General features: G+C 38.4%; 3 protein-coding genes across 4 annotated transcripts in view; 1 reads left to right on the top strand and 2 right to left on the bottom strand.

The window, feature by feature from the left end:
- Positions 1–9,074, bottom strand: part of LOC112554693 (TP53-binding protein 1-like) — a 17,636-nt gene extending 8,562 nt beyond the window's left edge. Inside the window, exons 1-8 of the mRNA XM_025222646.1 lie at positions 8,829–9,074; positions 8,091–8,485; positions 7,458–7,598; positions 6,691–6,991; positions 6,160–6,443; positions 5,589–5,850; positions 4,953–5,001; positions 4,604–4,686 (exon numbers count right to left, since the gene is read on the bottom strand). Coding sequence (XP_025078431.1) covers positions 4,604–4,686; positions 4,953–5,001; positions 5,589–5,850; positions 6,160–6,443; positions 6,691–6,991; positions 7,458–7,598; positions 8,091–8,423 — 1,453 coding nt within the window. The 5' untranslated portion in view covers positions 8,424–8,485; positions 8,829–9,074. The remainder of the gene's footprint in view (positions 1–4,603; positions 4,687–4,952; positions 5,002–5,588; positions 5,851–6,159; positions 6,444–6,690; positions 6,992–7,457; positions 7,599–8,090; positions 8,486–8,828) is intronic.
- Positions 8,942–24,132, bottom strand: LOC112554694 (TP53-binding protein 1-like). Of its 2 annotated transcripts, none has more exons than XM_025222647.1 (19): positions 23,834–24,132; positions 22,804–22,982; positions 19,936–20,023; positions 19,366–19,459; positions 18,666–18,748; positions 17,769–17,937; positions 17,384–17,463; positions 16,842–16,891; positions 16,354–16,455; positions 15,870–16,004; positions 15,480–15,540; positions 12,825–12,902; positions 12,284–12,419; positions 11,946–12,025; positions 11,712–11,802; positions 11,336–11,531; positions 10,863–10,974; positions 9,488–10,027; positions 8,942–9,078 (listed from the first exon to the last, which is right to left on the bottom strand). In XM_025222647.1, exons 2-18 carry the CDS (start codon positions 22,963–22,965, stop codon positions 9,552–9,554), a joined length of 2,193 nt encoding a protein of 730 aa, XP_025078432.1. In that variant the 5' UTR covers positions 22,966–22,982; positions 23,834–24,132; the 3' UTR covers positions 8,942–9,078; positions 9,488–9,551. The 2 variants fall into 2 exon arrangements, with proteins under 2 accessions (XP_025078432.1, XP_025078433.1); XM_025222648.1 differs by having other exon boundaries at positions 16,354–16,452; positions 23,834–24,131.
- Positions 23,742–27,711, top strand: LOC112554696 (40S ribosomal protein S6). Its single transcript, XM_025222652.1, has 6 exons — positions 23,742–23,759; positions 24,116–24,186; positions 24,419–24,550; positions 25,889–26,099; positions 27,129–27,278; positions 27,430–27,711. Exons 2-6 carry the CDS (start codon positions 24,181–24,183, stop codon positions 27,672–27,674), a joined length of 744 nt encoding a protein of 247 aa, XP_025078437.1. The 5' UTR covers positions 23,742–23,759; positions 24,116–24,180; the 3' UTR covers positions 27,675–27,711.

Here is a 27,711-nt window from a genome sequence, read left to right as displayed (position 1 = left end):
GCTTTAAAAAATCCAAATGTATAAGGAGTTTAAACAAGAACACATGTAAGAAAATAGTAAATATTCTATGCAGATAAATGAGGATGCAAAAAATTTTTACACTGATAAATATGTATAAAATTTTTATCTTATGGTAAAAAAAAAAGTCATCATCAGCAGTCAGTTGTTACTATAAAATAAAAATGCAATGCTGGAAATTAACCATTAAATAATTTTGTTTATCTTAGCTAAATGCACATTTTAAATGTATTTATATTTTGTTAATAATAATACCCATGGAGAAATTATCTCGAGTATGCCCACTTAGTAACAGTGAGTCAATAATACAACGTAAACTGCGATGTCCGTGATTCTATCTAATCCTCTTTGTGCATCAGGTTGCACATAAGGCCTCAACCAGAGTCCGCCACCAATGTCGATCGGCTGAAACCCGCACTAGTTGACTCCATGTCCAGCCCTTTCAATGTCCGTGATTGTTGCTCATTAAATTTTGATCTGGAGATTTACTTACCAGTCTGTTGAGTTAAGGTTTCAGCCTTTTTATTTTTTTTAATTTCAGTGTTTTTGTTTATCCCCTGTGGGACCCCGGGGTATGCTTGCCTAGCAAGCATTGTAAGAATAGGGTCCCTGCCATCCAGCCAGGCATGTCGTAAGAGGCGACTAAGGTGGACACCTCACCTAGAGGTAAAATAGGTTGTGGTAGGGCTAACAACCCCACCATGTAAAAAAAATCATGTTACAGAAACTAAAACCAGAGAACTCGTCACAGATGGTGAAGGTAATGAAGCACACCAGGAGACTGGACTAATGACGGACGACAGCCAAACCCGAAAGGGAGCTGGCGCCCCGACAGCGGATTTACTGAAGCCGAGGCAAAAGTTGAGGGTGGGGTGCTGGAACGTCCAGACCTTGTACCAGACTGGCAGGATGCTCCAATTAGTCAAGGAGTTTGACAACTACAACTTGGACATCCTGGGAGTCAGTGAGGTCAGATGGACCGGCACGGGAAAGAGGAGACTAGCGTCAGGACATACCATCTTGTTCTCAGGAAGATCAGACGCTCAGCACTCTGAAGGAGTAGCTCTACTCCTCAACAAGAAAACGGAAAAGGCACTGCTGGAATGGAAGCCTTATGGACCCAGGCTTTTGAGAGCAAGATTCCATTCAAAGCACACCAAGCTGACAGTGCTGGCTTGCTATGCACCAACAAATGACTCTGAGGCAGAAGACAAGGATGCTTTTTACGATCAGCTCCAGGCAGCCTCAGAAAGCGTTCCAGCCCACGACATGTTGCTCATCATCGGCGATCTCAATGCCAAGGTGGGAAGTGACAACACCTGCAGGGAGCATGTCATGGGCAAACATGGAATCGGAACCATCAATGACAACGGTGAGAGACTGGCAGACTTTTGTGAAGAAAACAACCTACTGATTGGAGGCACACTCTTCCCACACAAAGACATCCACAAGGCAACATGGACATCACCAGATGGGATCACAAAGAACCAGATAGACCATGTCATCATCAACCGAAAATGGAGGAGCTCACTTCAAGATGTTAGAGCCTACAGAGGAGCAGACATTGCCAGTGACCACACTCTTGTGATAGCCACAGTTTCTCTGAAGCTGCGTCGATCACGAGGAAAACAGGCACGTCAGCAGAGAGTGGACTCCGGCAAACTAAAAAATCCAGCCACCGAAAGGGCCTTTGCTATGGAAGTAAAAAACAGGTTCCAGGCACTAGGAGACCAACAAGAGATGACCTTAGACGACTTCAATCGAGTCTTACAGGAATCAGGAGAGAAAATACTGGGCTTCCAACGGAAAAAGAAAGAACAGTGGATCAGAGAAGAGACATGGAAGAAGAAAGAAGAGAGAAAGTCAGTCAAACAAAGAATCAACAGCACGAGATCTGAAAGCCTGAAGGAACAACTCAGACAAAGATATACAAAACTAAACAAAGAGGTAAAGAGGATGGCAAGAACCGACAAAAGAGACCATATAGAGAAACTAGCAGATGAAGCAGAAAATGCAGCAAGTAAAAATGACCTGAAGACACTGTACAAGATAAACAAACAGCTAAACAACGGGTTTAAGAACAGTGATGTGCCAGTGAAAGACGTGAACGGTAATGTCGTCGAGGGAGAGGCAGAAAAACTACAGCGCTGGAGGGAACATTTTGAGTCGGTTCTGAACAGACCAGATCCCCCTCAGCTTGCAGACATCCAGCCAGCAGCTATAGACCTTGACATCTGCACAGACCCACCAAGCCTGGAAGAAGTGACAGCAGCAGTCAAGACAATGAAGAGCGGCAAAGCACCAGGGGCAGATGGAATAACAGCAGAGATGTTGAAAGCAGATATAAATGTGACAGCTCCCAAGCTGACTGAAATCTTCAGGCAAATTTGGGAATCAGGGCAGGTCCCTGTTGCGTGGAAGACAGGGCTCATCTTCAAGTTACCCAAGAAAGGAGATCTTGGAGACTGCAATAATTGGAGGGGCATAACACTTCTTTCCCTCACCAGCAAGGTCTTCAGCAAGATTGTTTTGTCAAGACTGACGGCAACTCTTGAGAAAGACCTCCGACCACAGCAAGCAGGATTTCGCCCTAGGCGATCCTGCTCTGAACACATCTTCATTCTACGACAGATTCTGGAGCAGAGCAACGAATGGAACACACCGCTGTACATCAATTTCATCGACCTGGAGAAGGCTTTTGACAGCATCCACCGCGAATCCTTATGGAAGATCCTGAGGCATTATGGAGTCCCTGCAAAACTTGTTCAGGTCATTGCAATGCTGTACAGCGATTTCAAATCCCAGGTTGTCTGTGACACGGAGCTCACAGACCCCCTTCAACATCAGTACCGGGGTGAAGCAGGGCTGCATTCTGTCGCCGTTCCTCTTCATCCTGGCCATGGACTGGATCATGAAGACTTCCACCGACAGTGAGAGGAGAGGGATCAGATGGACCATGACTATGAGAGCAACAACAGCGCTGGAAGACTTAGACTTTGCTGATGACATTGCCCTGCTGTCACACCGCCACCAAGACATGCAGGAAAAAACAAAGGCCTTCTCAGAAACAGCTGGAAACCTTGGCTTGAAGGTCAGCACAAAGAAAACGAAAAGTATGAGAGTGAACGCCAGAGTCCAAGACAGCATCAAACTAAATGGAGATGAGATTGAGGAAGTTGACAGTTTCTCCTATCTTGGGTCCAAAATGTCAAACACCGATGATGCGGAGGTGGAGATTCGAGCCCGACTGGCGAAAGCCAGCCAGGCCTTCGCCTCACTCAGGAGCACATGGAAGGCAAAAAACATCAGCCAGAAGATCAAGCTGAGAATCTTCAAGTCAAATGTGATCAGCACCCTCCTTTACGGATCAGAATCTTGGAAGATGACCAAAACCATCAGTAACAAGCTTGACGTCTTCCAAAACAGATGCCTCAGGCGCATACTTAACATCTTTTGGCCAAACACCATCACCAACGAAGAACTCCACCGAAGAACTGAAACCGAGTCCATCACCACGCAGGTTCAACGAAGGCGTTGGCGATGGATTGGACATGTGCTCCGCCAGCAGACAGCAGACCTTTCCAGAGTCGCCCTACGATGGACTCCAGACGGCCGAAGAAAACGAGGCCGCCCAAAGGAAACTTGGAGAAGAACAGTGGAAAGGGAGATGAAGGGAAAGGGCTGGACATGGGGTCACCTAGAGCGGGTTTCAGCCGATCGACATCGGTGGCGGACTCTGGTTGAGGCCTTATGTGCAACCTGATGCACGAAGAGGAATAGATAGATAGTTTTTGTTTATTCCTTGTTACTCCTTGAGGAGCACAGGGCCGCAACAACACCTCCCCATCTAATGTAGTTAATTAATAAATTTAAGGGAAGAATACTACCTATCATTTTTTGTTGCTTTGTGTTTAACACAGATTCTATGCATTTACTAGGTATCACTCAGCTCCATGTCATCTTTAAAATGATTTCTGAAGGGTTTCATCTCTAGAAGTTTTCCTCGTCCAGCTCGAAAAGTGTTGAATACACTCTCAGGCTGGTTAAGAAAAATACCAACCCTTGAGCAGTCCAAGCAGAATCCTAAAACATTTTTGTCCCACCAGCCAGAATACTAGCATAAATGCGTGTGTGTGCATATGTTAAGGTCTGTATTGTGACATTTTTAAAGTTTACAAATGTGAGACAGCACAGCAAGTCATTTACTACTGACATGCTGTATGAGCTCTTCCTCATCATATTCTTGGTTATCAAGTCCAGTTGCCTCAAAGCTAGTTGGGACATGAGGAAAAACAAAACCCTCTAGGGATGAATAGCCACAAACAGGTTAGCAGATACCAAAAGGGGTCCAGTGTACCTTCATGTCTCCCTTTCCCACTCCCCACCTAGAGCTACTGACTACCTTTCTGGATCTTTGCAGTGTCATCTTTGGTTAACAGCTCAAGACTAATTTTGTGTGTGTATGCATGATTCCTAATCCACTAAGCATTCTGTATTTCTTCTCCTATCTTCTGTTTTGCTGATGATATATACACACTTTGGTTAGACTTTCAGTTCCTTTCTAATTCAACATTTTGCACATTACCTCGTGCCAGCTTGCTAGCAATCTGTACCACGACATGTGTAGCATCATCATCGGATATGGCCATCTGCAAAGGCACTTGAACACTGCAATAAAATATAATAATGTGTGCTTATAGTGCACAGCATCACAACCAAGACAGATCACACTCTCTGCCCAGAACAGTAATGATAAATGAACATTAGATAACAGAGAATAGAAAATGAGATATGCATATGTTATTTAGAAACAAATCTAAGAAAATAACTTTTTTCAAAAAGTAAAAACAAAAGCAATACAGCCCAAAAGTCTTGGGTTTTTGAAAATCAAGAATGCTTGAAATATAACTGGTAGATGTTAGAAAGACATTTACCTCAGCTGGTCATTACTAGAGGAGGTGGAATCGCCAGCACCCACTGACCCTAAGGGTAAAAATTATATTTTTATGGCATGCTTTTTTGGCATTATGTGGTGGTATTACAGAAGAAAATCACACTGGACTTAATTGCTACAGTAAATTTTCTGTAAATTCATACATAAATTGGTAAGACCTTCCCAATCAGTGAACAGAATATTTGCTTTTTTTATATACAATAAAACCTCCTTATTAAGATCTTTGTTACAACCCACCTATCCACCCTCTCTGCTTACTTACAACCCAAATTTTATTCACAGATCTAGTGAAAAGGACAAAGAACAGCATCATGATAGGGTTTTGAAGAGTTTTATTCCAACATTAAAATAATAAATTTACATTAGACGGTGATTGAAGTCATGGTTACTGAACTAGAAGAAGACATTAATCTTCCTACTACAACCCCTCTCAATTATGACCTGATTTTGGTAGTTTTTAGAAAGTCTTCAGAGGGAAGTTTTACTATAATCAGAAGGTTTTACTGTATCTTGTACAGAATGGTAAACATCAAATATGAACTAGACTGCAGAATGTTAAGTTTCCCTCTAAACCAAAGTATACTTTAAGAAAAAAAAAATCACTTTTCTTGCTCACCTCCAACCATCTTTTCCTTTTCAGATGCAGGCTGCAGTGTCACATTAGTGCCCATAAAATCAGACATCTGTCCACTGGACTTTCTGGAAGAAACTGATGGCAGCACAATAAACCCTCCACTTGCATCTTGGACATCCCTTGAAACAAGGGAGGAAGAGCTTCTGGCATCATGCTTGCCCTCACTCTGGCTAGAATCTGCTGCCACACGTTTTGCACTTCTGCTGCGTGTGTGGGAGACAGTTTTTAGTTGTTTTTCAAGGCCCTTTGGAAATCAAACATTATGTGTAAGATTATATATGTGTATGTAAATATATAGATATATAAACCCAACAAAAAATTACACATGATAAAATCATGCAAAAGAAATAAAAAAAAGTCACTTCCTGTATTATAATCATGATGACAACAGTAACAGTTTAGCATTTGCAGTTTGTGTGAATATTAATGCATTAAACATCACAGCAGAATATGCAGGATATCTACTGACATGTAGACTGCAGCTTCTGCCTGTTTGCTTCATCAAACCGCAGTAAGACATCAAGTGTTTTTCTAAACAGTCTGAACCGGTCACCTTGCTCCCCTTGGGACCCTTAACAGAAGGAGTGTCTGTGGAAGAGGATGAGGACCGTAAGAGAGAAGGTTGTGCAGTAGGTGTTCTTTCCTGCTTAGTTTCTGATTGTGGCATGTTGTCAGCGCTGTACAATGGTTCTGATGCTTGTCCACTACTAGAACTGGTAACCATGGCTTCAACATGGCTCTCATCTCGCTCAATGGTGGACTGGTCTGGACTGAGCCCATCTGGAGAAAACGCTGCTGATACACGTTGCACTGCTGTCTGTACAGGATATGTTGCACCTGGAGAAAATACCACAAAGACAGCTATGTCTTATTCTTCTCTTTTATCCCTTTCACTTAACTTTTTGCTTTTATCTTTTCTTTTTATTTTTCCGGCTATTGTTGTTGGTTTAGAAAAACTCTCAATATGTATTAAATCTATTGCTGACCAAATACTATATGGTGATCACATTATTTACAACCCTGTGGCCAAAAACAGTATACAATATTCAAATGTCTCAAATTTAAAGCTGTATGTAATGCTCACAGTTGGTCTGATCCGATGATGCCGTGACAGGAGCAAGCATCCTCTCTGCTGAAGACCTCTGAAGTTGTAAAGCTTCCTGAGCAGACAATGCAGCACTGTTAGCCTGGGGAGGTAGCTCCAGGCTGGACAGATTGCTCTCCAGACTGGAAGGTCCCACCCTGTTGGACAACGATGAACTACTAATGTCCGCAAGGTCGCCAGAGGTCAGAGTGCCTCCGCTGCGTGAAGGTGAGTGTGGATTCGTAATGCGTCTTTTCTTGCTAAGGGTGTTCTCTTCCATAATCACAGGATCTTCTTTTTCCTACAACATCACGATATTAATTTCAAACACCTCTGCTTGTCCTAAGATATCATATTAGTAAGAATTTTTTTTTTCAGACACCTCCAGTTTTCCACCTCAATATGACATTAAAGTATAATTTTTTTCTGATAAGCAAAGCCTCATTTCCATTAAAAAGTGGATGCATATAAATAACCAGAAAACTGAATATCAAGAGCTTAAATAGAAGGTTATAAATGTACAATATAATAAAAGGTGTATTCAAGGCAAAGAGGAGAGTTCCAAGAGCTGCTGGCATGATCTGCTAACTTGCCATCACACTTTTAACTAGTATACCCCATGTTTGTCTTCTGCCCACCTATGTGTCAAGACTATGCCCACAAACATACACAAAGAAATATGATCCCAAGAACTCTTTCCATCTCTTATCAACACAAACAAACTATGGTAGAAATTTTTTAATGAGAAGTTTGCTTTCTTTGCTTACCTCTGTAACTTTCTCATGCAGTATTGTTCCATCAAGACTGCAGTGGCGAACAGTTATTGTTCGATGCTTGTACTGCATCACTACTTCCTTCACTATTGTCTCTTCAATCACACTGTCTGATGACTGAGACTCTATACTTGGCTGGAAAACACAATTTTTTAATGACTGAACATCTTTTTAAAATAATTCCTACCCCAACCCCAATATTCATCTAGCAAATAGTTTTTATGAACAACATGGACACACTTTCATATACTACTTTATTGTTTTTAAAACAAGTCTGCCAACACAGCCTTAGCCATTTACCTTTATGACTTCACATAATAAACCTACCACGCTGGTATCAGCAGAGTATTTTGTTCTATACTTAGAAAGCATATACAAAACAAACTTAAGTCTCATAAACAAACTGAGGGACACCACTAGCTGAACAAAAACACTTTTGAATGCAAACCACTCTGTTTTTCTACATGCAATAGTAGTTAGTAGTCAGATGTTCAAACCGGCAGAGGATTTACGAGGGCAAGTAAAACCTGTCACGGTAAAAACAAAATTAAAAAAAGGGTGATTATCTCTTCAAGCCCTTTTATTCCAGAAATATTAACTATACATTAACATGTTTGAATTTGTTACCTGCTTTTGTGGTGAACTTGCTACAACACTTTCAGTAAACTCAACACTCCGTGTTCCACCTATTTTCCCTTGGTTTTGAACTGAGCTTGCAATGTCCTGTAACTCTGACAATGCTGACCTCACTTCTAAGCCAACTGAGCAATGTGATTTGACAGTGGAAGTTGATTGCTGTCCAGGTACCATCTGGGACACCACCACTGTGGGGCCTGCTGATTCAGACGGCAACATCATGCTCCTTGATAGCAACCTAGAGGAGTTCAGCAGGTGTAGTCCTCCAGTGCAAGTCTGTACAGAGATGGAGCCACCTGCTGCCAGCTCTGTCACTGATGACATGTCGGCTGAGATCTGTGTAGAGACTTGCTCCGTGGAAGCAACTTTCCTCCCTTTCTTCCTACCTATGCAGAGTCACGTTAGCTCAAGCATACAGAAGAATCAACATCAGCATATCGTTTTCCATAGAAAACCTTCAGACTTTACAATCAAATGAGCTTGAGTTCAAGCTTTGACAAATCCTCTGCACTAATAAACTATATTTGACAAGTCTCACAACTGTTCATAAATTTAATTACACTTCACCTTTTTTTCTAAAACTGTTCTTGCAAACTTCAATTTCCTGGCAAACCATTTTTATAATACTCCTTAAGAATTATTTTTCACTGTGATATACACATCTATGTACATTTATGGACATGTACAAGTTGCTGAAAAGTTCTAGTAGCTGTCAGATTACAGACTCACCAGATGCAGCTGATTTAGCTTCTGTGGAGGTCAGACCAGTTGATTTAGCTTCCGTAACTGCTGGGGTTTCTACAGAGATCAGCCCCCCTTTTCCTAATCTCTTAATTCTGCGAGCTGATTTTGCTGCTTCCTGAATTTTTATAGTCTCATCAGTGGACGAAGACTTTGAACTGATTTCAAGCCTTGGGTTTGACTGAGTTTTCTTTTTGATAAGTTGCTTGTATTTATAACCTGTTGCCTTTCTCCCCCTCTGCCATACACAAACAAAACTATTACAAGAGCATAGTCTACTTTGCACTAACATGAGGGGTGAAAAAAATAAAAATGCATGATTATGATTACTAGATATGTATCATTCTATATATACTTTTTAAATTAAGCATAGCAAAAATAAAATATTGGTCTCATTATGTCAGCCATGTCAAACTTCTCTGTGACAAATAAAGATCAAAATATGCCAAACATTTGCAACAGAATGAAAACAGGTTTCACTGTATAACATTTAGCTATAGTTTACCTTCATTGAAAGTGATAAAATGATTTATCTTATACCTCTCAAGTAATAACTACATAAAATGCATTCATGCATCGGGCAATTTCCTGAACCCACAAAAGTTGTCTCCCATGCATAAATGTACAGGCAAAAAAAAAAAGTTCACCTTTGGTGCAACACCTGTGCTAATTTCCAGCCGACTAGCATCTTGAGAAACAAAGCTGTCTGGGTCAGGGTTTCAACTGCTGTGGTGCAGCTGATGTTTGTGCAGGCAGACTTCCCTGACCTCTGCTCCCACTTCTACTTCTCTGTGCTGCTCTCATCATTACAGCAGTCCCTTCAACTTTCTCTTTTTCTCTATCTGTTCCTCTGCCCAATTCTTCACCATGTTTTCCATCCAGATCTCCACCAGCCCCTCCACTTGGTCTCCCAAGCTGGATATCAAGAGTATGAATGCCATGCCATGGTCTCTCCATTTCTTCAATGCAGGTAAGACATTTATCGTTTTTCTCCTCAACACCCACAGTGACAGGTTCTTTTACAATTCTCTGATTTTCTTGCTGTGAATTGGGGTGTGATACCTGCTGTTCTTGGATGGAACTCTGTTGCTGATCCAATTTCAGAAACAACTCTGTCTGCCTGTTTTTATTCATTTCTTGGCTTGAATGTTCATTTTCACTGTCGCTAACCTTGGTGACATTAGCACCTACAATGGACAGAAGTAAAGGTCAGATAAGGAAAGCAACTCAAATATAGAAGGTGATGTACAGGTGGCAGGCAGCCTTGAAATCTATCAAATTTGGCATCTACTGATCCTGGTTCAGGCAACGGCTATGTTCGGTTGATATTTCTTACATGTTTATTTTCTCTAAGATGCTAGTACCACCCCAACAGTAAAAATACTACAAAAATTGCAATATAGTGTGATGATTATTTGAATTAGAAAGGGAAAAAGGGCTTGAGAAATTTGTGAGGCAGCTTCATTTGAAACCCACAGCACCCGTCGTCAAACCAAAGCTACCATGTTAAGGAAGGGACATCAAAAGAACAATTATTTTATGACTTTGCCACATTGATGCTGTGCAGGAGTGAGCTGGACTTATGAGACAGATAGAAAGTTGACAAAGTCATAGCCAGACAAGTTAGTGGCAGAAATCAGCCCAGGTGAAGCAGGGTATCCTACCTAGTTCTCTGTAAGAACACCAGACCAGAATGATTAACACAGAATACACATCTCAAGAATAGCCTTAACTGTTTTCAACATTTGAAAAGTTGGTCAAAATATTTTCTGATGGCATTAACAGATCATCAAGTGTCAAAGTTATAGTGCAGCCTTGTTTTGATGGTTGAATAAAGAAATGAAACTGTAGTCATCAAAATTATTAACTTTTTTTACTTTCATCAAGAATGCCATCTCTTGAAAAGTACTATGAAAGCATCCTAATACTAGTGTTGCTCACACAATAAATTATTTATGTTCTGAAAACATCCCTATATAAAGACAATCACCATAATTAAAAGAATGTCTAAATCATGCGTACCTTCCAGTTTTTCTTCTATTGTTGTTCCTTGTAAACCAAGTGCAGCAACAGAAGGAACTAGGTAGGTCTGAGTGTTCTCCTCATTTACCTCCATCACAGACTCCAACAATGTCTGAAAATAGCTCACTCACATATAACTGCTAAATAAAGTAGAAAAGCTCACACCTACTGTTGTCTAATTATTCATTAGGACATTCATAATGGAAGCTCTCCCTTACTATCAAATCATAAAATCATGTGACCTGCCACCACAGAATAAGTCTTAATTTGGAAATTTGAAATTTTGCAATATCTGAAATGTACAGGTTTTGACGTTAAAGTTGTTTTCCTAGTCCTAAAATTGAGCGAGTTATAAAGGTTTAAAGTGTGCACGTCCTATGACCCTAATCACCGTTCTGGGCCTCTACTATTAAACTGCTCTGTGCGACTTACGACTCATTTTGTGGTGGCGAGTCACATATGCTTGTATATACCTCAGCATCATAAACATCTGTATTTGGTGCAACATTAGTTGCTTCCAGTTTTTTCTTGAGTGCTAACTCTTTTTTTTTGCCTGCAGGTCTGTGACGTTTGACATCCTGGCTGCATGGAATAGCATCCGAGTCAGAGGATAGGGTGTTCACACCTAAATGTTCAAGGTCTTTGTCAGTCCCAATCATGAAGTCCTCACTGGAGCAGACAATGTGTTCAAAATGAATCAACAATTGGGGTCAAATAAAAAAAAAAAAAATTAATGGCTTAAAGTAAAACAAAATACAATACAAAAGTTCCACTGTATCCCAAGCAGAAAACAAGTTACTTGAAATTCTTAAAAAAATTGATTCCAACAACAAAATGAAAACAACTTACCTTGTTTTCATTCCAGCAGTTCGAGTTCTGCCACTGAGACTTTGAAAAACTTTTAATTCCATGGCATTGTCTTCTTCTTTCCTAGCCTCAACTAGTACAAACCACCAAAAGAAAAAGGATCAATGTTAATGTAACTACATAAAATAGTTTAAATCAGTAAAATGGAGGTGAAAAAGTTAATAACTGGTGATGACAGCTCGTATTTGGAATTTACTATATTTCATGTCTTCTTACTTTCCATCTGAAATGTCTGTGAAATGCTCTGGGACTCTGACTGTGGGGAAGCGTCCAAGCAAATTTTCAGTTTTGGCTGCCTGAAGATAAAAACATTTTTTTTTTAAACTATAACCACTAAGTAGAAAATACTGGACTAATTATTGATTATAAATAACAATATATATTATGGGGGATGAAATGGGAAGCAATTTGCAATTTGCAATAAATCATTTAAAACTTGTGACAACAAGATAAGACATTTCTAAGTGCATGTTAAAAAACTTAGTGAAACAGCAAAAAGTCACTGCTGAAACAGATGTCTGAGAAGAAATGTCAGTATCTGAGAAATGGCTTACATAACTGGCGCCTCCAATGAGTTATCTCCAGGAATCTGTCTCTCATTTAACTCTGAAGAGGTCTTTTCGACACACATTTCTGTCTCTGTCTGTAATGCTGAACTTAGATCTTTAGAGACTGTCAGTCTAAACTGCACTGCAAAACACACAGCACTATTTTATTAACTTCATTGTGTGTTTTGTTCTAAAAGAACATGGCATAAGAAATTATTTTCCAACATAAGATTAGCAATAGACTATGCTTAACGAAAAGATAGAGAAACTTGACAATATTTTTTTATGATACTTTTGGCAGAAACACAAATACTTGAGCTATTACCAAGACCAAATGGCACAGTATTTATCAAACTACCGTACCATTACAAAGAAGAGCAACTGTTATATAATGCTTATTGCCCTTTAACGCACCCACAAAACCCTTTGCATAATCTCTAGCCCAGTTTTGAGATTCTAAGATTTTAAATAAGGCCATTAATAATTTCATAACAGAAACATTTTTTGTTAAATGGAGCTGCAGTTTAGCAATAAAACTAGACTTTACCAGACTGCTCAGGAGAACCTTGAGATGGTGTCAAGAATAAGTGAAGATCCTGGGACTGTTCAAACCCTTCACACTCACCTGTTAATGAACAAAAACACACCCATGCACAGTTAACATCATCCCTACCCTGACACAGTAGAGAATTTTGTATTCTGCATGCATGGATGTTAGTTACAAGACATAACATTAGGAGTTTCAACTCCACTTTTCTCTGTTTTTTTTGCAGGAATTGCTACTAGGGTAGTCTCAAATGACAAGACACAAGAAAAAAAACTAGACAAACTACAAAGCTTCTGTAACTCAAAACAAGTTGATACCGCTCTCTCCATTCCCCCAATGACTATATTGGAAGTATATCAAGCTCTTACCAAACTCAAAGATACTAACACCAAAGGACCAGATAGCATCGACAAAAAAATCCTAAGGCTCTCAGCACAGGCCATTACTGAAAGCCTGACCTACCTGTATAACCTCTGCATTGATAAATCTTACCTTCCAACACACCGTAAACAAGCAAAAGTAATCCCAATACATAAATCAAGTGATCCAACTATCATCCAATCTCAACCCTATCACCTCTTTCAACACCCTTAGAAAAACATATTCATAAGCACCTGCAAGAGCACCTTATTAGGTACAAACTCCTCCATTCAAACCTATCCGGCTTTAGGCCTCGTCACTCTTGCCACACTGCACTTACATCTATGGTGGAAAAATGGCTAAATAATATTAATGACAATCTTTTCTCTGCCGCCTTATTTGTTGACTTTGCCAAAGCTTTTGATGTTATAGATCATAATCTGCTTATCAGAAAACTAAGTACCAGCAGCACCAAACTCCTTACCTCCTTTCTGGATAATCGAACAACCAACCGTCTGATCCTCTTGAAGTTAAATGTGTTCCTCAAGGGTCAGTATTAGGACTGCTTTTTTCCATATACATATACGATCTTCCTCTCCACATATCCCAATCTTATGAAATGTTTGCAAACGACACCACAATACACGCACACCACTAACAGATTGAGCCACTTGCTTCCCTCCTACAGCTGAGCGCTGACGAGCTTCAGGCATGGACTGATTCAAACATCACTCAACCCCAAAAAACTGAAGTCATGCTTCTAACAACCAGACAGAAAAGAAAAAACTTAACCACCCCATTTCCGAGTATCCAAATCGGCACTCAATCAATAATGTAAGTACAGTTCCAGAAGTACATGTTACCATGGACAATACCTTATTGTGGTCCCAACACATCTCAACCACAAGCAAAAACATCTCCAAGAAAGTCTACCAGCTGTCAAGAATTAAAAATTTTCTAGAACCTCACCCAACAAAACTCTTCTGTACTACCTACATCCAGTCAATCATCGACTACACATCCACCCTCTGGGACTCCGCTAGCAAAGCTTCCATGAAACCTCTAGCAAGTGTTCAGAGGCGAGCAATCAAAGCCGTTCGGCTAAAACCAAAAATAGACCCAAATGACTTAACCTCTCTGAGCATCCCTCCTCTAAACGACAGACTTCAATTTAATAAATGCATTTTCATGTATAAAATACTGACGGGTAAACTATCGCCAAGACTCTACTATTTTCCTACAATAACTCTAGATCCTCTCCAAAACTGAATATTCCCATTCCTAGACTAGACCTTTTTAAATCAAGTTCGAAATACTCAGGAGCGTGCTATGGAACAACCTCTCTCCCAATTTTAAGCAACTGAACTCCCTGAACTGCTTTTGATGCCATCTAAACACTTTCAAGACAAATAGATGAGGCCTCCAGAGATTCCTCCCAACTCCAGGAAACCTTGTAAATATATATATACATTTTTTTTCTTAACCACCACTTTTGTACATATCCACCTACCTTTATGTTTACTACAAATTATTCTATAATTCTTAATTACTTCATTTACATAGTTAATTTTCTTCCCTGTAAAGAGCGAGGGCTAAATGGAAAAAAACATTTTCTTGTTTATTTTACCTCTCGTAAATAAAGAATTGTCACTGTCATTGCTATTGTCTGTCCACTGCTCTGGTTTCTGCGTGTATCCCCTCCTTTTCTCTGCTTTGGATTCTGTATCCTGTCTCTCCTCCATTATCTTTCTCTGCTCTGACTTCTATTATTGAATTTTGCATTCCTTCACTGTATTACTGTATCACAATTACCACAGTAATGAACTAAGGAATGTTTGGTCTCTTGCCAACTTTGTTTTTGTATGTAATTCTCTCACTTTATCTAGCAATATCCAAGAAAAATGACTTTTCTAGTGAAAGGTCTTTTAATTGAGACTTCTCAGATGCCAACATGATTCCAAGTTCCGCTCTGCTGATGGTAATCAGAAGACCAAAAAAAAAGACATAACACACAAAAATCAGAGACTTGACTCCCTACAGACAGCTGGACAGCAGTAACTGGTCACCTTGTTATCACCATATGGTAAAGGATGACTACTCTGTAGGCTAAGATTCAAAATTCCATGTGGTTAAGTGTAAAAGTAGCGTTGCAATGTCCAAATGTTATGCTTACAAATCTTGAAGTTTACACACACAAACACACACACTTTTTCTACAACTTTGCACAGGTAGTAAAATATAAAATTAGAGAAACAGAAACAGTGTAGTGATACTCTCTGGACATCATTTTCATACCTGGCTTGCTTGATGACTGAATGGCACTTGGACTTCTTGAAGCACGAGTAATGGAAACTGACTGAACACATCATAAATTCAATAGGTGTGAGACAAGCACATCCACAGATGTAACTCCTAATGTAGTTATGGCTATGTGCATGGGGGATAACCACAGTTAAAGGCTAAGCCCTGAACTCTTCAAAAGCTGCAGTCTTCATTTTGAATAATGTTCTGATGTAGTAGTGACATCTACAGTTTTGAGTTGATGAATTTTTTGGGGGGGTTGTGTCTTGTATGCATGAACACATTATGTATTATTCAGGCTTATATATTTTATAATGACTTTATTCATTAGAGTGACAAATGTATCATGTGGTTTGTAAGTGCACATGGGTGGTCTGCTCATACCTGAGAACTCAGATGAGAACTCTCAGAAGTCGTGAGGTGAAGGTGAAGTGACTGACTCTGTGGCCAGATATCATGTTCCACTGATTTCTCCTCCCCTACCATTGTAGGCCCTGCAATGATAGCCACTTGGCTGCACTGGAAATGAAACAGCGAAAAAATCTGAAACAATTTTCATCTTTGAAAGAACCTAAAAAGGTTTTAATTAAAATCAAGGCTTTTTCAATAAGAACAGTGAATTTTTGTCCACAATTTTACTTTATTTTGCTGCTCACTCTATGCATGTAAAAGTTGGGGAGTTTTGTAATCTCTCTAAACTGGCATGTACAGAAATAAACATTTCCTTTTAACTTCTTAATAAGCAATGCTACTAGAGTGTTCTAGAAGGTAAGATGTATGACCACAATATCAGAAGAAACAAATTTTAGACATACCAAAACAATGTAAAGTGTAAGCATGAAAGCTTTTGACAAAAGCAAATACTCACTTTGCTGACTACTTGTAACTGTTCTGTAGTCCGACTTTGGTCAGATTCTGACTGCTCTTTCTTGGGGTCACTACCACTTGCAGCTTGAGTATGTGTCTGCTGCTTGAAAGATGGTCTTTTTTAATGACATGAGTAAACAATAACAGTATAATCTAAAATTTAAGTATTTCTGATTTCTGATAACGTGAAGTACTTTAAAAGAAAATCTAATACATTTTTGAAGCAAAATAATTTTACTAATAAATGCAGTTTTTACATAAATAATTGTAAGTTACAATTTTGTATTTAAAATTTTAAAGAAATAACTAAGCACTTCTTTTAGGTCTTTCAAAAATCAATACTTAAACAATTTTTATAAAAAGATTACTTTTAAATCTTAAGCAAGACAAAAATAATTATTTGTAAATGTACGTGTAAAACATATAGAGCCTCATTTACATGTCATCAATTATTAAAATAAATCAAGATAACAATACAATTTTATTTACAGGATTACATTCAGCGTTTAATGTTGCTAAGTCCTCGGGATTAAAAGCACCTGTGGAAAAAAGACACAGTGGTGTTAACAACATTTTCCAATACTACTCTCTGTGAGTGTGTGTGTGCATGCTGATGGGAAAAAAAAGCAATGAAGGGAGAGAGACCCCATTTTAGAAATATCCTTATTTCAATACCACAGTAATCATAATTACGACCACTGCTACCCTCCAAGACTTTTAAAGTTTCTTTTTTTCACATCACAGCACTTCAAGCAACTCACTGCTTTCTTGCAAACACATCAAAGAAAATAACTAAGATCTGAATCTTCATCACAAACTGTTGTCTGATGTTGTTGATACATTTACTCTGTGCTAATTCATTCTTACAATCATCATGAGTAAACAAAGAATACAGTTTTTTTCTAAAAAACGCCAGTAAAATATTATATGCTAAAGGCTCTAGCACATAAGAATTTTAGTTGTGAAATATACCAAATGGCAACTGTTAATTCTAAAAGGAAGATGATAACGACAGATGATTCTCAACATACCAAGTGGTGTCTGTGTGGGTGAACAAGGGACAATAACAGGCATTGCTCCACAAGCATCTGGTGAAGGGCAAATATGATCCCTGTCACAACATTACAAAATGGCTAGATCACAGTATTCTCTGTCCTAGTGAGTATTAACACACTTAACAAAAACAACTGAGGTGGTGTTTTGGGAGCTGGAACGGATTAATGGCATTTCAATTAATTTCAATGGGGAAAATTGCTTTGAGATACGAGCAATTTGACATACGAGCAAGGTTACAGAACGAATTAAACTCGTATGTCGAGGTACCACTGTATCTGAGAAAACTGGAAAATCATGCTTCCATGATTTATCTCATCTGAAGCGTGGACTACAAAATGGAACATTTCAAATCAGACTCACATGCTCTCTTCGATGGTCTCAGGTACTAACATTGGCTCTGCGGAGAGCTGCAAGTTTGGCAAGTAACGAGATGGCGTGGCAGTATGATGCATTTCTTCATCACTGTCATCATCTTTAAACATATCTTCTTGAGTTGAAGGGGGCGAGTTTTCTTTCTTGCAATCCTTTCCTACAAAAACATAGCAACCTGCTGAATACTTTTCTTTACTTGAAACTCTCTCAGGAAATGGTTAAAATGACTGAATTTGAAAATCCTCCCAGAAATGTGTGAGATATCTATGTCAAGAAATGTGTGAGATATCTATGTCAAAGTGTATACTACAATGGACTACCCAAGGTATTGAGCCCTCAAGCAATTCTAACACATTGCTTAGCATTCAAAATATTCTTCTGCCAATAAAATAAAGTTTGGTGTTATACTCTAAACGTGTAAAGGCCTTAACTCTCCATAGTGCTCTTAGTAAATTACTGACAAAAACTACTACAGGTACTATGCTATAATTGTTATTTTAAGAAGCCAACTGACAACAGAGTTAATTGTTAATTTTCAATGGTCACCCATTAAACATTCTAAAATTACAGTCAAAACATTACAAAATCCTGTATAATTCTCAGTTTTAATGTGTTACATTACAAACTGCTTATGTGATGTCTGCAGCTCTTGACTTTTTCTCCTATTCTAATTACACTGATGTTAGATTTGTTCCTTTAGTGCATTGAATTTAGGGTGCCATGAGTGTATCTGGTGTTGATCTATGTGGCAGGTATAAGTGTGTGGTGTTAATGCTATGCTAAATTGATGTTACTGAACAATTAATTTTAACTTTCTTAGCTGCTTACTAATTTGTCCTCTAGAATAAAGTTGTATTTTATTTTACAGTTGAATATATGCCTTACCAGTGCCTTTCAAGATCACAGTAGTGTTTGCAGCATCGGTATCACTGCTAGCTTTTCCTGATTCAATATCTGGATTCTCTTCACTGAACACACATGTACACATACACAAACAGCACACACACAAAAATAACAACTAAAAATATGCATGGTTTCTTTTGTATATGTTAAATTATACAATCATTGCACACTAATAAAGAAATAAAATTAGCAAAATTTGGCATTATAAGCATTCACAGCATTTTCAAGGTATCATCCATTAACTCCATGTACAATTTCATCCCTGACTTGAAAAGGCAAACTAAAGAGAAATTAAACAAACTAGTGAACATAGAGAGTACTGTTAAATATAACAGTGAATGATAACAGACTTTTAAGAACACTAGAAAGCTTCACACACAACATATAGCAAAATCCTGTATGACCAGCTACAGTACTCTCAGTCCTTGTTACTTGGATCCTCTTTACATTTTTTTACAAGCCTTTTATTTGTCATTAGTACTGTTATTTATCCTTCCATCATTCATGTATTGTTTGCTTGTTCTTCTGTCCCTCATATGTTGTCCATGTCTCGTTGTTAAGCACTAAGAGCATGTTCCTTATGAGTGTGAGTATGCACTATATAAATTTTGCATTTATCATTTCACAAGTACTTCAATAAGATTCAACCACTAGCATCTCAGCAAAACCTGCGAATACTCACCTGACTGTCTCCTCAACTGTGATAGCGCCTTCAGAAGGTGATGACATTTCACCTCCTTCCACTTCACTGTCAACTACAAGTACTGCAGATCCCCCTATAGTCAATGATTAGCATGCACATATTCATGTAGTTTTAAATAAAATGAAGAAACTGTACAAATAAAATACTGTCTTGGTTTGCTTTAATCTCATCAATACAAATGCTGCTTTGGCAAACAAAAGTCAAACCAGTGCTGGGACTTCTGACCCAAGAGCAAAGATCTGGCAAAGATTACTGAATAAGCTGATGAACTTCAAATGCTGCATTAACTGCTTCTCTGGTTTTATATACATGTGTGTGTGCCTAGTGCAGATGAATGCATAGCCTCTTTATTTATACTTTTGTACAAACCTTTTGGACCAATTATGTACAACAGTAAAGACAGAATCAGGAAAAAGACACATTTGTGTACTCATAACTCTAATATTCATGGTTTATAAGGTAATGTTAAGGTATACAAAGATTAAATATATGAAGCACATGAATACAAATACCACAAGAATGCATGCATGCACATATAATTCCACTCACCTGGCTTTACAGCTCTTTCTCTTAACCTGCTTTTAACATCCATTAAAGGTGGATACACAGCTTCTGGCTCTGAATCTTCTTCCTCAATCTTTAAAAGACAAGATTGATCATAATTTGCTATATTTTCTGATACATATGAAACAAAAATGTACACATTAAAGTAACTGTAGATTTTTTGGTTGGTCTTTTACATTTTCTTTTAAAACATAAAGCAAAAAAAAAAAAAAATGTAATTCATCATGGTTTATCAATTGAAGTTCAACCATGTGGATCATCATTTAAATAATCTTATGAACCTAAACATGTCGGACTACTATTTTTTTTAATTTTAACAAGTGAATGACAAATGTTTTATTTCCAAAAAAGTGCAATGCAGTTACACAATGATTGAGCAACAAATTAAAAAAGAGAACATTAGGCAACAAAAACCAAGCTGTCCAAAAATTGGATAAACAAATTTATAAAATATATTTTAGTATAAACTAAGTATAGGATGTTAATTCAAATACTCATTCTCTAAACTGTGTCAAGACAATACCACTTTAATGTTAAGCCAAATAAACTTACAGTAAATATTTCACATTTAATTTTTTTGTGATGGATCATATAGATTTGGAGCCAAATTAACTGCACATAAAACAGAACAGCTGAATATATTATTGTTACTAAACTGAATACATTTAGATATAAGAATGATTGTCAGTCTGCTAGGATCTTAGATCAACAAGTCATTGAAACAAACAAGAAAGTGCATAAATCCAAATTCTATTGTGTTATTTTAAACAACTTACAAAATCAATTTTTTCTGAAAGTAAGCCAAAGCAGGAATATATTAAGGCTTGAAAAAAAAAAACACGGGGAAACTTTCATATCAATCAATTAACAATATTCTACAAAAATGTTAACAATTACCTTTAAACTATAGAATAACACTACCTTGAGAACAGTCCAGGGATAATCTTGAAACTTGGCAATATTGAACCAGCGCTGTCCTTGTAAAATGCTGTAAGTCTACTAAAATTTATTTTTTTGTTTTTAACGCCATGCCAGCAACCAGGACTATATCACGGCAACAAAAAAGTAATTTTAACTTAACAAGTTTAGGGGAAAAACCTCAAGTGACATAGCCATAACATTCTTTAAAAAGTCAATGAAAGAAATAAACAATATATTAAAGAGTGGTTCATGTGTAAAAAGGAGTAGTGAAGCCCAAAAAGGCCACCAACAAACCAAAAAGGCAGAGATAACTTTCCATAAAAAATGATCCCAACAACTCTCCCCTAGTGTCAGTCGAGGCCCCGCCCCACAATGGGTGGTGCCCGTTAAAGTCCCCCAAAAGGACGGAAGCAGGAAGTTGGGTCAAAAGATCCTCAAGCTCCTGTCGGGATATCTGAGCAGGAGGAAGATAGACACAGCAAATAGTCATATTCTTGTCCAGGGTAACCCGGGCAGCAACAGCTTGTAGAGGAGTGGAAAGTGGTATCTGGCTAAACAAAAGGTGAGAGCGAATGAGAAAGGCAGTCCCACCTGAAGGGACGTCAGTCTGTGAGTCCTGACATAAAACTCGAAAGCCTTTGAAGGAAAAAGAGGTGGAAGGTAGGAAAAAAGTCTCCTGTACTGCTATAATATCAGGACACAAACATGATGCTAGGCATCGGAGTTCTTCAAAGTTGGTTCGGATCCCGCGACAGTTCCATTGAAGGATTGTAGATATAATTTATCTGTGAGGAAAAGACACAGAGCGCCTTACAGAAGCAAAGAGAGCACATCCATCCCCTGCTCGCCAAGAGAAGCAAAGTGGTTAGAAACAGGTATTAATACTGCTGCTGGTAGTCCCAGATGTTTTCTGCTGAGTAGTGGGTTTTTCTGACGATTTTGGTTTTGTTTTTGTGTTCTTGTGTGTCTGAGGTGTGGTATTCTTGTTCCTTGGTGATCTTGTGTTGCATGCTTGCAGTGTTTCTGACTGGTGAAGAAGGGTGCTTGGACTGTGATGCTTGAGTGGTATGAGATTTTGAGATGACTGGGTGCCACCAGTTCAAGTCCTCTCTCGTGTAATCTCTCCCTTCATCCTCAATAAGAAAGATTCTTCTTCTCTGATGCGTTTTCCCAGGTTTGGTATTTTTGGTGCCATGATGTAAAGGAAATTTGTTCATTCCTTATGCTCACCAACCACCACAGAGTACAGCAAGGGGATGAAACCGAGCGATACCACTTAAGGCATTTCCAGCAGGGTTGCACCAGGGATACACAAGGAATATACTCTGGCCTACCTAATCTAAAGACCAGATTGACCCCAACCGCAGCCTTCTAGCAAAGCTGAGGCAATACCCGACCAGACACTTGGTTGGTGTGGGTCACACCAACCTCCCGTCTAGGAGAAGTCAGGGCCAAAAAGGTGTGTTGGTATGATGGTCGCAACCCATCAGGAACCTCAACCTCCAGGATCCCATTCTCCCACGACACGGGATCGCCCTGCACAGCAAATGCAGGGGGCCTAAAGAAGGCCACAGAGAAAAAAAAATGACATCAAAAGAAAGGCATGATAGGAAAAAAGAAGACAGGAGAAAGACCAGTGTCGACAGAAGATAGGAAGGATAAAACTGTAGTATGACAGGGAGATGTTTGAATAGAAGAATATAGATGAAAGGGCCAGATAAGGGAGAAAAAAGAAAGGCATAAGAAAAAAGGGGGCAGGACAGCTTAGTCACCCTGCCAGTTCACCCAGCCAGAGAGAGGCTGGGTGTTCATCCCCAGCACGAGAAGCCAGACCCACGGTGGCAAGTCTACTAAAAAATCTCTACACAATGCAGATATATATTGAGCTTGCAGAACTAAACACATCTGCAAACTTTTAAAAACATAATATACCTGTGGCTTTAAATCAAGTAGCGATTTCTTGACAATAGCTGTTAGATAATCCTGCGTGCTTTCTGCTTCATCTGTTGGAGAGGCTGGCAAAGAAGCTGGCACAAAGAACTGACTTGAAATCTGATTTAGCTGAGAATTTTCCTCATCACTTGACTCCCCCATTACATCTTTTCTGCTTTCTGTAGAATTACACAAAAAAATTGTGGTTTTATCATAGCAGTTACAAATTGCTTTTTAAGCTAAATAATCAATAAATGCTTTTCAAGCACATGTTCATTTGCCGCTTATTCATAATTACTATCAACACTATGTATTGTTTCAAGAGATAAAATTTCTGTAAACAAAGGTTAGGTTTGAATATAAAAAGTGCATTTTGTTGGTTATATATTAATTTGCAATATTTGTAGCTGATTAGGGCATGTGTAAAATGTTATTTTAGCTAGATTTTAAATAGCTTTCACTGTATAGCTCTTTGATAAATTCACACACACTTTCATTGTTTTGTGAACAGTTTTCCTAATCTCATTAATTTTAATGTGAAAATACATGGCCATTACAATCTTGTTACCTGTTAACTTAGTGTTACATTTTTCAGTTAGATCGCAATAGTGGAATACTAAAGCCTAAATACCCTTTATGGAAATTTTGTATCACAGCATTTTCGCCCGTAGCACAAGAGCGTTTTATGAGAAGACACAATAAAGTGAAAGTACTAAAGATGTGTTATTTACTGTAAGCATCCTAAGTTTTCATTTCCAATCAAAAAGTAAATGTGTCACGCAACGAAATTATACCATGGACGTGTAAACAAGTTCGTGGATTACACGCTCATTCCCTTATTAACGTACTCCTCTAACAACGTAGTGAGCATGTGTGTGTATCAAGGACGTTTATGTAGCATAATTATATTACTGAACATTACTTAGGCAGTCTCTTGAGTATTGTCACTGACATCAGTCAGTGATGAATGCACATTTGATTTTGTTTTTAAAAATATTAACAGCACAGTCAGAAAAACATTCCATCGTACCCTTATAACATAAATAACGAATATTTGGTCGTCTTGGAGTTAAAGGTCGTGCCTTGGTCTATTATTTTCGCTCTTTAGTACTTGTTGTCGCTGACAACACTATTCCCGCCATTAATACTCCTGTTAAATATTTTTTCCCAGTAATATTTTACATAATTCGAATGATCAGCAATTATAAAATCAGTAGTAACAAGAAATAATGTGTTTAAAGAAACTAGCATGCAAACATAATAAATGCTTATAGGAGTTATTTCGATGCTTTTATGCGAAACACTGTTTTAGAGAGTACGTGCTTTTCCGCTTCCGGTCTTTTTACTTCGGCAAGCAGAAGCAGTTTGTCTGTGAAAATGAAGGTAAGTAAGATTTATCGCTTAACTGTCTGTTTTCTTATGAATATTATGGCAAAATAACTGCCGTAATTTATTTAATAGTTAGTGCTATGATTTTATTTTTTGTAAATGGATGGAGTTTGGTGTGAAGTTAATGCAGATGTCTTAGATTTTAAGTTCTTGTATCGTCCAAACATACTTCAGCAGCATGAGGGGTGGACATAATTTGATAAATAATCATGTTCAATTTTTACAGCTGAATATTGCCTTCCCAGCCACTGGCTGTCAAAAGTTGCTTGAAATTGATGATGAAAAGAAACTTCGTCCATTCTTTGAGAAGAGGATAGCTACAGAGGTTGCCGCAGATTCTCTAGGTGATGAGTGGAAGGTAAGTGTACTGTTAATAGTATAGCATTGTTATATGCAAATTACGTGTACCGTTTGAATAGTTGTCATGTTGTTCTTTAGGTTCTGATGTGTAGTTTTGGAAGTAACCTATAAACTAAATATCTTGAAAGTTTATAACAACGATGCAGTCTCCGTTGATGTTACACATTGGTCAATGCAATCATAGATCGTTGATAAAAGGTTTAAAAGAATTCAGTCGTCTAAATCAGTGATGCCCAACCTTTTTCGGCCTGCGGGCCATATCCATTTCGGACAGCCGTGTCGCGGGCCACTTAACCGCAAAAATACAAAATAGAGAAAAAAAATAGAGCAGATACCATTTTTTATTAGAAACAAGTTGTACTTACCTTTAATTATGTAGTAATTAGTGGGATATTTGAAGTTGTTTTCCCGAAACCAACTTCTGAATGTCCGGCTACATCGTAGAGACACCAAGTCGGAGCACTGAATCGAAATGTTGGTCCATCGAAAAAAAGACTGAGAGACGCCCCTACGTAGGGATAAATACTTCTTCCCTTTTTTTCGTTTTTTTTATTATTATTATTACTAATATGCCGATTTCCTGCACTGTGTGCAGAAGTTTCGCGGGACGGATATGGCCCGCGGGCCGTAGGTTGGGCATCCCTGGTCTAAATTATATTTTGGCAACAGGGTAAATGTGACCTTGTCACATGTAATCATGGTATGATATGGTCAGAATTTTAGGTTTGATAGATCATAAGATATATTTTCTGCTTACAGTGTTCCCTCTCTACTTCGCGGTTCATCTATCGCGGATTCACTACTTCGCGGTTTTTTTTTTGAGTGAAGTATCGATCGATACTTCCGTGCTGGGAATAATCGTTCTACAAAATACTATAGATATTTAAACAGGAAAAAGACAAAAAAATTAGGTATATTAGTATTTCTATTAAAGTATCATGGTAGATAGTCAGACAAAAGTAATAATTGTGTATGAGAAATCCATTGCTATGCATAAGTGACGAGCTTATTGGTATCTCGCAGCCAGTTCGCATCAGTTTTTGGAGTTTCTCTGAGTACAGTTATAATTTTTTACACTTAAGTCTTTTTGTACTGTATTAATACCATGATTAATTTATTACTTTAAACTAACATGATACTGTTTTACATATATATATATTATTATTGCATGTATGTCCCTAATTCGCAGAAATTCGTTTATCGCAGCTGGTCTTAGAACCTATCCCCCGCGATAAGCGAGGGAACACTGTATATGGTTGGATGTTAATGTCATTTGATTTGTTCAAGATTAAATGTTTTGGATGGAATCTTATTAGTGTATTGGAATCGTTTCCAGGGCTATGTATTCCGTATTACCGGAGGAAATGACAAGCAGGGTTTCCCGATGAAACAGGGAGTTCTTACGAATGGCCGTGTTCGTCTTCTTTTGAGCAAAGGACACAGTTGCTATCGTCCTCGACGTACTGGTGAACGTCGGAGAAAAAGTGTTCGTGGATGCATTGTTGACAACAATCTCTCGGTGCTGTCTCTTGTCATCGTAAGAAAAGGTAGTTTCTGTGCTTGTAAATAATGATTGAAATTGATTGAGTGTATCTTTGTGAAAGGTTATAGGGAAGAGCTTTGTAGAGACTTGATCTTTATGACCAGCATTGGGTACGACCAAGGGGTATGGTTTTTTCTTTCCACAATACAATGATGTAGTTTATTCTCAGTGCTGGTGAAGTCATTTCATGCTATGGTACAGGCATAAAGGCATACTTATTGTGGTGTTCAAAGAAAGCAGACTAAAAATGTCATGTTAAACACATTTATGCTCTGTTTTTTCTGTGAAATGGTTCTTATCTTAGTTGTCTTCTGCTAAAATTGGTTAGTTCTTGGTTTGATGTAAATGTTAGCCTTATGATGAAATCTTAAAAATGATGCCTAGTCCCTTCGGCTAGGAGCTTGTGATCTGGGTTAGTAATAGGCATTTGCTGCACATATTTCATTTTAAATACCTTCATCTGTACTGGAGGCATACGCATATTTGAACATACTGTTGGAGAGCATTTATGACCTAAAGTAATATTTTGATAGTTGTTAAGTGGAATAGATGGCATTAAAAGAGCTTTTATTTGGTCTTTATTCTGGTGCCCTGTTGTATCATCATGGCAGTACATTGTGTGATCGCACCATTATTCACTCATGCAACACTTGGGCATTTGTGTTAAGCCCTTAAAAGATTTTTCTTGCTTACCACCTCTTGTATCAATCGGAAGTTGATACGCAGCCCTGTAATGTATTTTAATCAGTTTGTAAAATATTTTCTGTTACCTATTCAAATAAAGTATACCACTATTGTCTTTCCTGGAAACTTCTATATTGCCATTGATGACCAAGATATTCACTTGTCCCTTGTGTGCCGTCATCTTAAGATCTGCAGTATTCTCCCTTCAGTTAGCTATTGGGGCTATGTGCGTGCCCTTATCTGTAGTGGTAGCTGTTGTGTTGTTGACTATTGTTTAACACATTGCCTGTCCTGGAAATTTGCTGGTATGCTTTCTTTTACCTGCAATGCTTTATAAACTGTCTCGCAGGGGAAGGCGAAATTGCAGGGTTGACCGACACAACTGTGCCTCGTCGTCTAGGCCCTAAGCGTGCATCCAGAATTAGGAAACTCTTTAACCTGTCCAAGGAGGATGATGTGAGACAGTATGTTGTTAGGAGACCTCTGCCAGAAAAAGATGGTAGGTTTTGCAATTAGAAAAGGACTGTTTTGATTTGACCACTCTGCTAGCAGCCTTTGCATCCATATTAAAGTGCATTTTTTTAACTGATTAATTTTTCATTGCACAGATGCCAATAACAATACTGTCTTTGACTTTTTTTTTTCTGTAGGAAAGAAGCCCAGATCAAAGGCACCTAAAATACAGCGACTGGTGACACCTATTGTTCTGCAGCGCAAAAGAGCCAAACTTGCTCTGAAGCGCAAGCGTTTTGAAAAGAAACGTGAGGAGGCTGCCGAGTATGCAAAACTGCTGGCTATGCGTCTTAAGGAAGCAAAGGAACGCAAGCTCGAGCGCCGCAGAAGTTCCTCTAGGAGCAAGGGCGACTCCATAAGAGAATCCACCTCTAAGAAGTAAATACTTTCATTGGTGACAAATAAAAACGAACTGCAAA

This window comes from Pomacea canaliculata, linkage group LG13 (genome assembly GCF_003073045.1).
Source record: "Pomacea canaliculata isolate SZHN2017 linkage group LG13, ASM307304v1, whole genome shotgun sequence".
Taxonomy (NCBI): Eukaryota; Metazoa; Mollusca; class Gastropoda; order Architaenioglossa; family Ampullariidae; genus Pomacea; species Pomacea canaliculata.
The sequence above is the reverse complement of the archived record's forward strand: the minus strand, read 5'-3'. Positions and strand labels throughout refer to the sequence as shown.